General features: G+C 43.5%; 1 protein-coding gene across 3 annotated transcripts in view; it reads right to left on the bottom strand.

Annotated features, from left to right (window-relative positions):
- LOC310754153 (glutamate receptor 3) overlaps window positions 1-13,705 on the bottom strand; it is a 204,452-nt gene that overhangs the window by 37,226 nt on the left and 153,521 nt on the right. The window contains exons 13-14 of one of the 3 annotated variants that reach the window (XM_083595719.1): window positions 3,671-3,918; window positions 2,837-2,951 (exon numbers count right to left, since the gene is read on the bottom strand). In XM_083595719.1, coding sequence (XP_083451845.1) covers window positions 2,837-2,951; window positions 3,671-3,918 — 363 coding nt within the window. Of the gene's footprint in view, window positions 1-410; window positions 2,952-3,670; window positions 3,919-13,705 lie in introns of those variants that run through there. The other 2 variants (XM_083595718.1, XM_083595717.1) reach the window with 2 other exon arrangements.

Genomic DNA, 13,705 nt, shown 5'->3' with positions numbered 1-13,705 from the left:
AGGGGAGAACTGTGTATGCCCCTCCCCCACTCTGTGCTCCTTGGAGGAATGAGAGGATATAAATGTAAAACCAACCAACAAACCAGCCACATCACATTATTCAGAGGCAGTAAGATATCTTTTTACCTAGACTCTCAAAAGAAGGTTGTGATCTACTTCAAATTCTACTCCTTCTGGACACCTTACCTAATTTGACAGAATGAACAAGAGGGAATTTAAGTATTTCAGAAACTCACATCGTTTACACTATAGTAAAATTAATTATTATTATTATTATTATTACTTACCTCACATGTTTGTGAGGTAACTTACCTCAGTCTAACTTACCTCACATGTCAGTCTAACTTACCTCACATGTTTGTTCTGTAAGGATAAATAAAATGAGGGAAGGGGAGAACTGTGTATGCCCCTCCCCCACTCTGTGCTCCTTGGAGGAATGAGAGGATATAAATGTAAAACCAACCAACCAGCCACATCATATTATTCAGAGGCAGTAAGATATCTTTTTACCTAGACTCTCAAAAGAAGGTTGTGATCTGCTTCAAATTCTACTCCTTCTGGACACCTTGCCTAATACGACAGTATGAACAAGAGGGGATTTAAGTATTTCAGAAACATCGGTTACACTATAGTAAAGGTTGGGCTACGGAATAAGCCTTTGAGCTCAAATGTATACTTGGATATTTCCCCAACCCTAGCTTTTATTCCCGGTGGTAATGACTAGAGAAGTGAAGAAAATGGCATAAAACTTCCTTTGTTTTAATCATATACAGCTTTTGCTGCTATCCAATATGATTAAAGTAAATGATTATTGCACTTGCTCTGCTGATAGAAGCATCATTTATGAAGAAATTCAGGGGGGAGCTGTATTAACTGCCTGCACGTTTCCCCATCAATAATCTTCCTGCAAGTGGGTTGGTTAACTACAGAAAGTAATTACAAATTATTGTTGGCTCTTTTTTTTCAAAGAGTAGATTGCATGGAGGGGGGAGAGGAACAGCAGCCCAGAGAATTTAATGGAATTCTTCAGGGTATTACTTTTCAATTAATGGGATTAATTTAATGAAATATCCCTTTCCTAGCTGGGTTATTAGATTTGACAAAGGGCTGTGAAACTGAAACATGCATTGTATTGCAGGAACAAGCCATGGGTTTATGCACCCTCAAACAATGCACACCCCAATGCCTAACTGCATAGCATCATCACAATACCTGCTGGTGGGGAAAACTTCTATGCACCTTTTAGGCAAATCCATAGCATTCAACACATTTCCAATGAGAATAGGGATGCCCTACTTTCCTATACAGTCATACCTCGGGATAAATACGCTTCAGGTTGAGCACTTTCGGGTTGCACTCCGTGGCAACCCGGAAGTAATGGAGCGTGCATGTGCCACGCGTGCATGTGCAGACAGTCAAAATGATGTCACGTGCATGCGTGGAAGCGGCGAAACACGACCCGCGCACACGCAGACGCACTGTTGCGTCTTACGTTCTGTTCGGGATGCAAACGGGGCTCTGGAACGGACCCTGTTCTCATCCTGAGGTACCACTGTACAGGGCTGCCTTCAGGTGTCTTCTAAAGGTTGCAAAGTTGCTTATCTCCTTGGGTCACATAATACCATACTCTCCAACATTTCTCCAATGAAAATAAGGATGTCCTAAAGAAAAGTGGGACATTCTGGGATCAAATCAGAAACTGGGACGGCTTCAGTAAACCCGGGACTGTTCCTGGCAAACAGGGACACTTGGAAGGTCTGCAAATCTCGAAGGCATGGGGTATTTTGTCAGGGAAGGAAGTAGCAACCCTATTTTAAAAATTCAACATGGATATTGTTTCTTTCTTTCTGACAAATCACAAACTGAGGATCTGGTTATTTAACTATCCTAGTATCCATTAACCTGAGCTATATACAACAATACACATTAAAAATTAGCAATGAAAAATTATCAGCTTAAAGAGCCAGCAAATCCTGAAACAATATGATTTTTTAAATGTATCTTTCTAAACTTAAATACTCCCCCTCCTCATTTTCTTAGTGTTTAATATATAACTTGAGAAAATTAGTAATTCATTTCCAGCAAAGGTCTTGGCAATCTAACACATTTGAACACATGCACACGCACACACACACACACCTTATTTTCAAACAAGCTTATTTACATATCTGAACTCTGATTTTTTTGGAAATACTCAGTGCCCTGTGCTAGATATGCAACTGAGACACAAGGCTAACATTTGGAACCCCTGGCTGGGATCTGAAGAGTGAATCCTTGAAACGTATCTGCCTGCCACACCCACCAGAGGCCCCATACAAACGGGGACAGACTGGCCCAGTAAAAACCACTGGTGTATAAGTAGAGACTCATATAATCCATCCCACTCAATCCATAACCCATCATATAACCACATCCAACTCAACGAATACAACAAGAGAGGATTCCCTGGATTGCATCCAATGAAGTAATACTCAGAGGAGACCCAATGCCATTAACAGACCTCAGTTAACCATGCCCACTAATTTCAGTGGGCCAACTTTGAGTATGACAAGCATTGGATGAAACCCTCAGTCTGGTTTCTCCTCTCTTTCTCTCTGTTAGTTAAATAAGGACCCAGGATTGATTGCAACGGTAGCAGTGCAAAGGAAGGGGGGAAGTAGAAAAAAAATCCCCCCTCCCTGAGCCTTGCAAGCTACTGGACAAGCAAGTGACTTGAACATAATGGTTTCAAGATGGTTTCTCATCTTCCAGGCTCTTTTTTCCCTGATGCATAAAATAACAGCCTTGCCGATTACTCTTGACTAAGGTACCCGATTGTGGTGACATTGAGGCTGACCTTGGAGTCACCTCCCCCGCTGCCGCACTCTCCTTTGTCGTACCACCATTTGTTTTTCAATTTGTCCAAGAGGCCTTGCTCATTCAGTTTTAATACTGCCAGGTTAACAGCATTTCTTGAAACGATAAAACATAACTCGTAAGAATAATGCACAGATGCTCGGTTAAAGTCGTTAAAAAACGTATAAAGAAAGGAGCAGAAGGAGGACAAATTGGCCGGTAATTTTTGTTTCCTCTTTTCTCTCTCTCTCTCTCACTTTTTTTTTCTTTTTGGTTTTTCACAGGGAGGTGGAGCTATATAGAGAACGTGTTTGTTACAGCAAATAACAGGGTTTAAATATTGGAAAGGTGGCATGGAGGATCTAAACAATTGCTTAAAAAACGGAAGTGTGCGGGATGGGGAAATTGTCTTTTGAGAAAAAATAAGAAGGAGGAGGAGGAGGAGGAGGAGGAGGAGGAGGAGGAGGAGGAGGGGATTTTAAAAAAAGAGGCGACGAGAACACCACGTCATGCAATTAACACCCGTCACGTATGGCGGTTTTTAACTTGGGCTTTTACCATTTAAATTGAAAAAAGCCACTGGACTGTAAAATTAAAAACAGCAACAAACAATCGGAAAGGACAACACGGAGAGAACATTTAGAAAAAAAATGGATGCATTAAAGTCAATGAAACCATAATTTACCGTCTTATTTAACTTCATGGAATACTGATTTTTTTTTTGAAAACTTTTTTAAGTTTACCTCAAATCCACAAGAAAGAAAAAGACAACACAATACATCAGGGTAGGTGGAATACTATAACAACATGGATATTGTTATATTATTCCACCCACCTTAATGCTGAGCCTTTGGGAGTTGCTACACCATAGCCTTTGGAATCCAGGTTCCCACCAACTTTCATTGTGTCACAAGGCTTCCGTTGTTCAATGTACTCATTCATGGTCGATTCGAGCAGGAAGGCAAACTTCCCCTTAGATTTCCTCACGCGGGCTACCCCGTCCGCTGTTGTTTTGGCAAATACAGATGGCTCTGCCGACTTCATGTACGACCACATTTTCTCATAGACAGCTATTTTGGATCTCTGTAGAAGACAGGAAGTTGGGGTGGAGGAAGAAGGAAAGGTTAACATGCAATTTCTCACTTTACAAAATTCTTAGCAGGGTCCAGGGGCTCCCAAACTGTGGCCTGTGGACCACTGAGCTTCCTTCAGGTGGTCTGTGGCATGCCTGCAATGAATACTCATGATTATATTTAACTGCATTTTTGTTGAAATAAATAAAAAAACAAAAAAATTGTCCAGTAGCGCCTTAGAGACCAACTAAGTTTGTTCTGGGTATAAGCTTTTGTGTGCATGCACACTTCTTCAGACTTCACACTTCTTTTGTTGCTTCTTTTATTTCTTATATTGCATTACAGTTTGAATTCTATGGAATTCAAGGTCTAATAAAGTAAAATGCAACACAAGAAATAAAGGAAGAAATAAAAATACAATTAAAAAACCCCATAGAGCATCTAGAACACTTCATTGTAATCGCTAAAACAAGCAGAAATATCATTAAGTGGTCTTCCAAATTTCTTGGAAATTTCCAAGAGGTCCATAGGGGAAATAGTTTGGGAACCACTAGCATAGGCCATTTCCCCCTACTTCTAATATATTTTGTTCAAATGTTTAATTCATTCATACAAATATTTTTGTACCACTTTTCATCAAGAACGAGATCAGAAAGAGATTCATGTTGTTGGGAAGGGCCCCAAGTGAGAGGTAGAACACCTGCTTTGCATGCAGAAGGTCCCGGGTTCAATCCCTGGCATCTCCTGGTAAGGCTGGGAGAGACTGTCTGAAAGTCAGTGTAGACTTCTAGAGACAGTTCTTACTGTATGGCTTTATGCATTTTTGTTGTAAACCACTTTGATATTTTTAAAATGAAATAATGATTATATATATATATATATATATATATATATATATATATATATATATATAAATATATAAAATGAATAAATAAATTAAACGATACTGTGCTTGGTGAGCTAGTGGTTTGACTCAGTATAAGGCAGCTTCCAATGTCTCCCCAAATCCAGCAAAGTTAAGCAATACCATATAAATGCAAAATCTAGACAAGTGAACAGGGATGCCAACTTCAATAAAATATTGAAGATGGGGAGGGGAATAGGTAAGCCCCGTCCTGCATAACTGATCACATGACATGCGGCACACACACACACACACACACACACACACACACACACACACCATTTGAATGGCAATGCTCATCAACTTTGGGGGCTCTGGAGCCCTAAAATATTTTATTGGGGGGCTGAAGGGACCTCAGCCCCTAGAGGTTGGCTGCTATGCAAATGAAGTGGAAACATTAAATACAATAAATCATCCTACAATGCCCAAACATCGTGAAATCCACTGAATGTGCAGAATTAACATGCAAAAAATCCATTGATTATAGGAGCTAACCAGACCCACCAGACCATATGATATGGCGAGGGCAGTGGTGTAGGAAGGGGGGTGAGGTGGGTGCGGGCCACCCCAGGTGTCATCACTGAGGGGGGGGGTGACAAAATGGCAAAAATAAAAATAAATAAATAAAAATTGGGCTCACGACACTTTTTTTGGGGAAAAAATAACTCCCGCACCCAACGCACCCCCCTTCCTTTGCCACTGGTAGATAGGTGAGGTGTGAGGCATGGGGCACTGGGTGCCACACTGCGGGGCCTGCAGTGTGCCTGAGCCATGCATCTCTCCTGAGGGGGAGGTGGCGGGTGAACTGCCTGCAAGCTCCGCACTGCTTTTTCGAGCAGCGTGGGGCTTGTGTCTGCCCACTGCCTCAGCTGCCCTACAGCTGAGGGGGAGGCTGCAGAGAGGCTCCACACAGTGCACCCTGCCTTGGCTTGCCCTGCCCTGCCCCCATGGCCAGTTCGCCCCACCCCCAGCTGCAGGACACACACGCCACACTGGGCACCTGAATGGCTAGCTATACTGCTGGGCGAGGGCCAACCTAGATGCTCTGGGAGTGAGCTAGCTATGCATTCTCCCCTTAAGAATAACCCAGTCTGCCTCCTTCTCTTCCTCCCACAGGACAGACTGTGGCCCTCCAGAAGTTGCTGTCAGCACCCTTGGCTGGAGCTGAGTCCAACAATAACCGGAGAACCACAGGTTTCCCATCTCTGGTCTAGGATAAATGGTGCAAATGGCCTTGTTGCAAACACCTGTGTGGAACCTGAACCTGATAGTCAAGGTTCACAGGAGAGCACAAACAGGGCAGCTATATTTATACTCCCTTCATCTGTGTTATTATGGCTGAACTGGGTTGTGTGTCTCTGCCTATTTACATAAAAAAAGGGTGAGTGGCTGATGAGAGCTGATGGGGAACAAGTATGGAAAACATAGCTCAAATTTGTTAGCCCCAGGTAGGGTTGCCAATTTTTCTTCTGGTAGCGCTCTTCTTCTCTGAATTGCTGGCCCAGCAAGGAGAAACCAGCAGTTAAAATTCCATCCTGCCCCATCATGGAATCCCAATGACAGGGAAAAAAAGAAAAATAAAATGGGATTTCACATTCCATTGAGTAGATTCAAATGCAGCCCTGAGACCACAGGAGTTCAGTTTGGCTGATGATACACACAGCAGGGAGGACATACTGAAACACTGTATTAAATAGTAAGCAACTGTTTTAGCAGTGCACATTGTTTGAACCTTTTGCAGGAAATCAGTGAGCCTCCCAAGACCATATAACTCTCTATTTCAAACTTTTAGTATGCTGTGAGCAACCTCTGGCCCATGGGCTTAAGCAGGCATGCCAGGGTTCCTTGTCTGGCCCGTTTTCTTTAAACCACACCCACTGGCTGTACACCAGATGTCATATAAAATGGAGCTGCGATGGAACGTTGGGGGAACTTCAAGTGTGCCCTGATTGTTTCTTTGCAAGCATAGCTCACTGACATCACGGATGGGCTTTGACAGCAAGCTCCTTTGAAGCTGGCCATTTGCAGGCATTGTTTATATTCAAACCACACCTGGAAATGGATGTTTTCCCAGGCTGGCATTGCAGTGAGTTTTGCTGGTTTGCAGAGGAACAAATGCCCTCTGGAATCCAAATCATGCTGGCAAATGAACAAAATGGGGCTTGCTGTTCTGCTTTTATTACAATGCACTGTTCTTTTTTCTGATTTCTTTATGTCATGCTTTAAGATCCTGCAAGTTCCTTGGTGACTCCTTATGTGTCGACTGAAATCATCACCACCATCATCATCTGTGCCGTTTTGCATGCAAAAGCATGTGCTCTGTACAGTGCCACAGTCCTTTCCCTATTACTCTGATCTCAACTCAAGTGGGTTCAGTGGCCTGATGTAATTATCGTATACTGGTGAAAATACAGTGGTACATAAAAGACTTCCTTCCAATCCAGCTTGCCCTCATCACAAACACATGGAGAGAAGCCAAGTGTTGAAGCCCACAAATGGAAGTGATTTCTCTTATGTACTCTGCAAAATCCATTTTCCTTTTTTTGATACTGCTCTTTAGAAGACCAGAGGCAAATATTTCTTACAACTTCAAGAGATAATGATGATAGCTTTCTGGGGGGTTGTTTTGCATGCGTGTTTTTAGGGACAGTTCAAATGCAAACATATTTCTAAGCCTTTCATGTAGGCCTTCAGAGAGATTAAAACTACCTTCTACAACCAGATGTTTATTGTCGATTATAAATAGACATTATCAGCAACTCCTGATGCTCCTTTGGAAACTCTTTCAGAAATAACTAAGAAGACTACCACACTACTTTCACTACAGAAAACAGATAGCTGCCTTGAGCTACTATTTTGTAATCACTGGGAAGGGTGTTGGATGAGTAATAGAGCTTTGCATGTATTCATTGTTGGTTCTACTCAAAGTAGAATGTGGCTAATATAGGTCCATTAATTTCAGTGGGGAAACTGTGGGTAAAAACTTAGTTGGATTCAACCCATAAGGCTCCATTAAATCCTCAAATAAAATCTCCAGCATCTCTAAGTAGGACTGTCTAAAGTCCTCTTGACTAGAGCTAGGGCTCATCCACATTTCCATTTGTCCCATGCATAGAAAGGGCAGGTCTGAGCAGTTTTCCTCTTGTCCTGTGCTTTCTAGCCATGGGTCTGAGCAGAAAACCCATTCTTTAGCACTCAGTGAGAACAACGCACTCTCCAAGCGTCCCTATTAACCAGGGACAGTCCCAAAATTAGAAAAGCCAGCCAGGTTCTCATTTGAGCCTGGACTGTCCCTATTTCCTCCACCAGTGCATTTTAAAGTATCTACCAACTTTCTAAAAGGATTAGGAAAATTCCTTCAGAGTCAGACTATCAGTTTCTAGCTGCTGAGTTGGCTATGTTCTACCTCCTCTTGTTGGAATCACTATGCTTCTGAAAGCCAGTTGTTGGGAACTGCAGGGGGTGAGGAATGTTTTGCCCAGGTCCTGCTTACAGACCTTCTATTGGCATCTGGCTGACCACTGTGAAAGACGGATGCTGGACTAGATGGGCCATTGGCCCAATCCAGCAGGCTCTTCCCATGTTCTAAAGCATTTGCACCCATCATTTGCTGGAATGGGATAGCTGCTGCTCTCAGATCCTGTTTGCAGACAGGATTCTAGACCCTTGGAGGCCTGCAAACAAGACCTGAGAGTTGCAGCACTCCCATTCCAATAACTGAGTATAAATAAATAAATTTAAAACCACAAAAAACTAGAAGCAAAACAATACATAGAAACAAAACTCACTGCATGCTGAATGGATCCCATCTGAAGAGACAAGTGGAGAGAACAGTCTCCCCTTCCCAAGTGCTGCCTTCCCAGTAGGGATCCTCCACCCCACACACCTGTAATGAATTACTGTCAAATTCACAGTTCCCCCAATGGATCCTGGGAACTGTAGTTTCTAAGGGGGCTGGGAATTGTAGGGGTCAACTAAAGTTCCAAGGATTCTCCTAGGGGAAGTCCTGTGCTTTAAATGCGAGAGGTGCAGAACTGTGCTGTGCAGAAGGCATCTCTCCAGCAGCCCATGCAATCAAAGCAAATTCAATACACATGAGACTTCTCCTATTGAATCCTAGGGACTGTAGTTTGTTAAGGATTCTAGGAACTGTGAAGGATGAATTCTCATGCCTCTTTGAGGGAAGCCAGGATTGCTTAAAGGGGTACAACACTTCTTTAAATGTGTGGTATGGGTGCGACCCCCGTGTGCCTTTAAATAAACTTTAAACATGTGGTATGAACACAGCCAAATATACATAGTTGCATCTCTTGCTGCATCTTTAACCAAAGCATCTAGTTTGGTCCTCCAGGAGCAACCCCTTATTTCACAGCACAAACTGGATTATTATTGTTATTATTATTTGGGGGGCAATGGAACTTTCAAAAGCAGATGGTGTTTGTGTGTTGTGTGTGTGTGTGTGTCTAAATATAAATTAGAAAACCTTACTAAGTCTTTGCGTGGTGATGTGTGTTAAACCACAGGACCTAGGACTTGCTGATCAGAAGGTCGCCTCCACCAGTGCCACCATCGCCAAGCTTGGGAAGGAGGTTGAGCTGGTGCTTGTCCTAGGTGGTGGTGGCGATGGCGGCGGCAACTGCAGCTGCAAGGGACCATTCTGTTGCCTCTCCCTGGCTTCTCCCTGACCTCTCCCTGGCTATCGCTACCACCCTCTTCCCTTGGGCAGCTTGTAGTGGTTGCTGGAGAGCAAACAAGGAGGAGGAGAGGCTGCTGCCCCAGCTCTGAGGTGCAGGCAGAAGATAGGGCTACCCTGGGCAGGAAGAAAGAGGGAGTGGAGCAGAGCACAGGGAATCTTGATTTTTTATTTTACAAAAATGCGACAGAGTGTGAATTTTGAAGGATGGCAGGTATTTTGGTTCCCATGTTTCGGAAAGCATGAATTAAGTAGGTTTTGTCATTAAATGTGAACTAAATTGAATTCTCCCCCCTTCCCTAGCTGTCACCAAGGTTTGTTCTTGGTAAGCAACAGTTAAGAATAAGAGATATCCTTTTGCGTGCTGGGACTGCTATCACTTCCTATATTTCCTTGCTTTGCCTGCAGGGAAGAAATTATTAGGCCCTGGGAACATTACAAGATTGCTCTGGAAACCTAGTGCAGTGTGCAACGCTAAGAGCTCAGAGGCTAAGCGAGATGCCCAGAGGATACAAGCAAAGAATCCTTTCTCCAATGAAGCTCCTGTCCCCAAAGATAGAGCAGTCATTTAAGGCAGGAAAATAACAAACATCATTTCATCCTGCACGGTATATGTGTGACCAGCTAAGCTCAGAATCTGGTGCTTTGGCCAAATGGGCATCCAACTTTATGGATGTCTTTATATGTTAACTGCTTATTGCACCTTGTTGTAGTCCCAGGCTATGTGGGGGTCCATCCCTTTTCATTAGCACAACTACCTGCAGCAGTTGATTAGGATGACACAGAAAGTGCCCAAGAGCAGCTTTGGCAGCTTGTGAGTATGGAGTGGCTTGTGAGTTGGGCATGCACCACACTAGTGTGGCAGGAGAGGATGGCAAGTGTGGCAGGAAGATTCAAAGAAGCATTTAAGCGTTTCAGTGAAGCATAAAGGTAAAGTGCAAAGGGACCCCTGACCATTAGGTCCAGTCGTGACTGACTCTGGGGTTGCGGCCCTCATCTCGCTTTATTGGCTGAGGGAGCCAGCGTACAGCTTCCGGGTCATGTGGCCAGCATGACTAAGCCACTTCTGGCGAACCAGAGCAGCACACGGAAACACTGTTTACCTTCCCGCTGGAGTGGTACCTATTTATTGACTTGCACTTTGACGTGCTTTCGAACTGCTAGGTTGGCAGGAACTGGGACCGAGCAACAGGAGCTCACCCCGTCGCGGGGATTCGAACCGTCGACCTTCTGATCGGCAAGTCCTAGGCTCTGTGGTTTAATCCACAGTGCCACCTGCGTCCCCCTCAGTGTAGCATAGCATAGTACAAAAACATTGGGGGAGGGGGGAGAGATAGCATGCTCTTCTTATTTCCCCATATCCTTACAACTGTGGCATCAGGTTCTGCAGCAGCAGAGCTTACATATCTACTTGTACAATTGTGAGTCATTAGATGCTGAATGTAATTAAAAGATTTACCAGGCAGATAAGCTGCCATAGCTGTAGACTTAAGACAACTTCACTTCTGGATTGTTTCTTCTCCCCTCTCTCAGGTATCCCACAGTATCACAGCAGTGGCATATTCATTACATTTGGATATATGTAAATGGTTCCCATCTGGAGGAAAAGGCTGTCAAAGGCAGCTATCCCATTTTGATAAAGAGGACTATCTGACAGCCATCCTCAAATATCCAAAGGGCTGTCACATGAAGGATGGAGTAAGTTTGTCTTCTCTTGCTCTGGACAGTAGGACTCAAACCAATTAATTCTACAAGAAAGGAGATTCCAGCTAAACATCAGGAAAAACTTTCTGACAGTAAGAGCTGTTCAGCAGTGGACTTCCACAAGAGGTAGTGGACTCTCCTTCCTTGGAGGTCTTTAGACAGAGGTTGGATGGCCATCTGTTGTGGATGCTTTAGCTGAGATTCATGCCTTGCAAGGGGTTGGACTAGATGATCCTCAGGATCCCTTCCAACTCTACAGTTATATGATTCTAACTGGAAACAGTATCCATGCCTCTCTTCAGGAGCATTGGGTATTGTTCTACAGTTCTCCACAAACAGGGCAAATATGAAAAATGAGAAAAGAGAAAGGATTCTTTGTGTTGATGAGGAGATGAGAGTTTGTTTGTCTTAAACTGAACCTGATATAAATGACATCACCAGGCAAGCTCACACCTCTCACTGAGTTTGTATACATACTTAAGGTACATATGTAAGAGTCTCGTTTATAATTATATTTTGGGAATGATTTGTGTTCTTATGTAGCTGAGTTTTTAAAAAAAATAATTTTCTAGATGTCCCACGATCATATTATGAAATAGTTGTGTTCTGTACTATAAATCAATCACTGCAGGGAGTTGTTTCTTTTTGTTTTCCAATGTATTTCCTATCAAGAAAGAATTTGGTCTGGTGCTAGCAAATTTTTATTCTGAAATTGTGGCTCAGAGAACCACTGCTCTGAGCAATGGTGGTTCCAGGGAACCCAATGAGTGCCATTGCCTATGCCCTGCCTCCTGAACCACCTGGGGGCTGCATGCGTGTGATGAGCAGGCCCAGAGGCAAAAGTGGGTAGGTGTATGGTTGGCTGCATTCCAGCCAATCAAACTTAAAGAGGTTTCTACAACCCCCAACCCACAAACATCTCTTCAACTAGGCAAGCAAGAGCATTGTTGCAGTTCAAGGGCATTCTGGCCAGGCAAAAGCACCTGAGGAGCATGCCTGGTAAGGGGTGTGGCCTAAGGAGGGGCCATGTGGCCTAAGGAAATTCCCTAGGGCAAAATAAGAGAAGCCACCAGGTCTAAGATTTCCCAACCCTGCCAAGCTGCCTTCTATTCACTCCAACATGCGCACACAGAGAGATGGAAAAAACAAGAACCAGCCCCAGTGCAGAGGCAAAGCTAGGCTTTATTTCACCCAGGTCAAAGACACAGTTTGGCACCACCCCACATGCACACACACAGACTGGGAGCCTCAACGGCACCCCTCTGGAGGCTTCACCTGGGGCAAAAAACCCAGCTAGCCCCCTCTAGCTATAGCACCGCCCAGTGATCTCGACCATGCCAAGCAGACACTAACGTGGAAACTGGACTGCTCCATTCCAAGTCTCTCAAAGCCTCAGGTGAATTTGGACAGTTTTTGGGTTGTAGAAGGCAAGTCCTTTGGACATTAAGTAAGTAAGTAATTTAACAACTGTTGTTTTTGGGCTTTGACATGCATTTTGTCTGTTATCATTATATATATATTAAAAATGCCTGGATGGGTAGCTGTTTCAGTCAGCAGCAAAAACCAGAAAGAAAGAAAGAAAGAAAGAAAGAAAGAAAGAAAGAAAGAAAGAAAGAAAAAATATTGTGGTGCCTTAAAGAATAACAAATTATGGTACAAGCTGGGGTGGGAAACCACAGGATATGGGGCCAAATGTGTCACTCCAGGCTCTCAGCACACTCCCCAGATCATGCTCCTCATCACAGATCCTGCTTTTTATCCTGATTGGAATGCATCCTTGAGTTCTGATACAGCTTCTTGAGTGACTTGATAAAGGATAGAGAGGACTGGATAAGTATGCTGTACAAAGCTATATTATATTTGTTGCTTTGCCCGCTTTTGCCTCTGGCCTCCCACCCCCACGGACATGTGGCCCCCAAAAGGCTGCCCAGAAGGCAATGCAGCCCCCAGGCCCAAAAGGGCTCCCATCCCCTGATACAAGCTTTCATATATTACATTCTACTCCATCCAATGCATTCAGGAAAACACTTCAAGCTTATGCTGTAATAATCAATGGTAGTCTTTAAAGTTCAGAAGGATTCTTTGCCATCCTAAATGAGGCATGTACAGAGCTGGACATCTCTTCTGTGAAAGGATCTACCATTCGTGATGTTTGTAAGCTTTATTTTTTTTAAAAAAATTGTAAAAATACCTATTATTCATTTAGGGCACCTCTTCAATCGCTCAAAAGGTCTTTCATCAATTAATAATCTAACCAATTCATCACCTGCACACTTGCGTCCCTACAGAGAAGCTATATATTTTCTTCTAACAAGCACCTATTCATGTGACACAGCAGTTATATAAAGTGGTACAGTAAGTTTGGGGGTGGGGGGAAGAATATGGAGCCTTAGCTATCTCAGGCAATGTCACTATCATTATCGCGTAGTTGTTCTCCCAAAAGTAGAACACAGAAACAGGGAGTGATTGCATTTCCCTGGGGCTCTGGCTGCTTTG

This window comes from Podarcis filfolensis (genome assembly GCF_964270895.1).
Source record: "Podarcis filfolensis genome assembly, chromosome: Z".
Taxonomy (NCBI): Eukaryota; Metazoa; Chordata; class Lepidosauria; order Squamata; family Lacertidae; genus Podarcis; species Podarcis filfolensis.
Note: the sequence above shows the minus strand (reverse complement) of the source record. Positions and strands in the feature narration are given on the sequence as shown.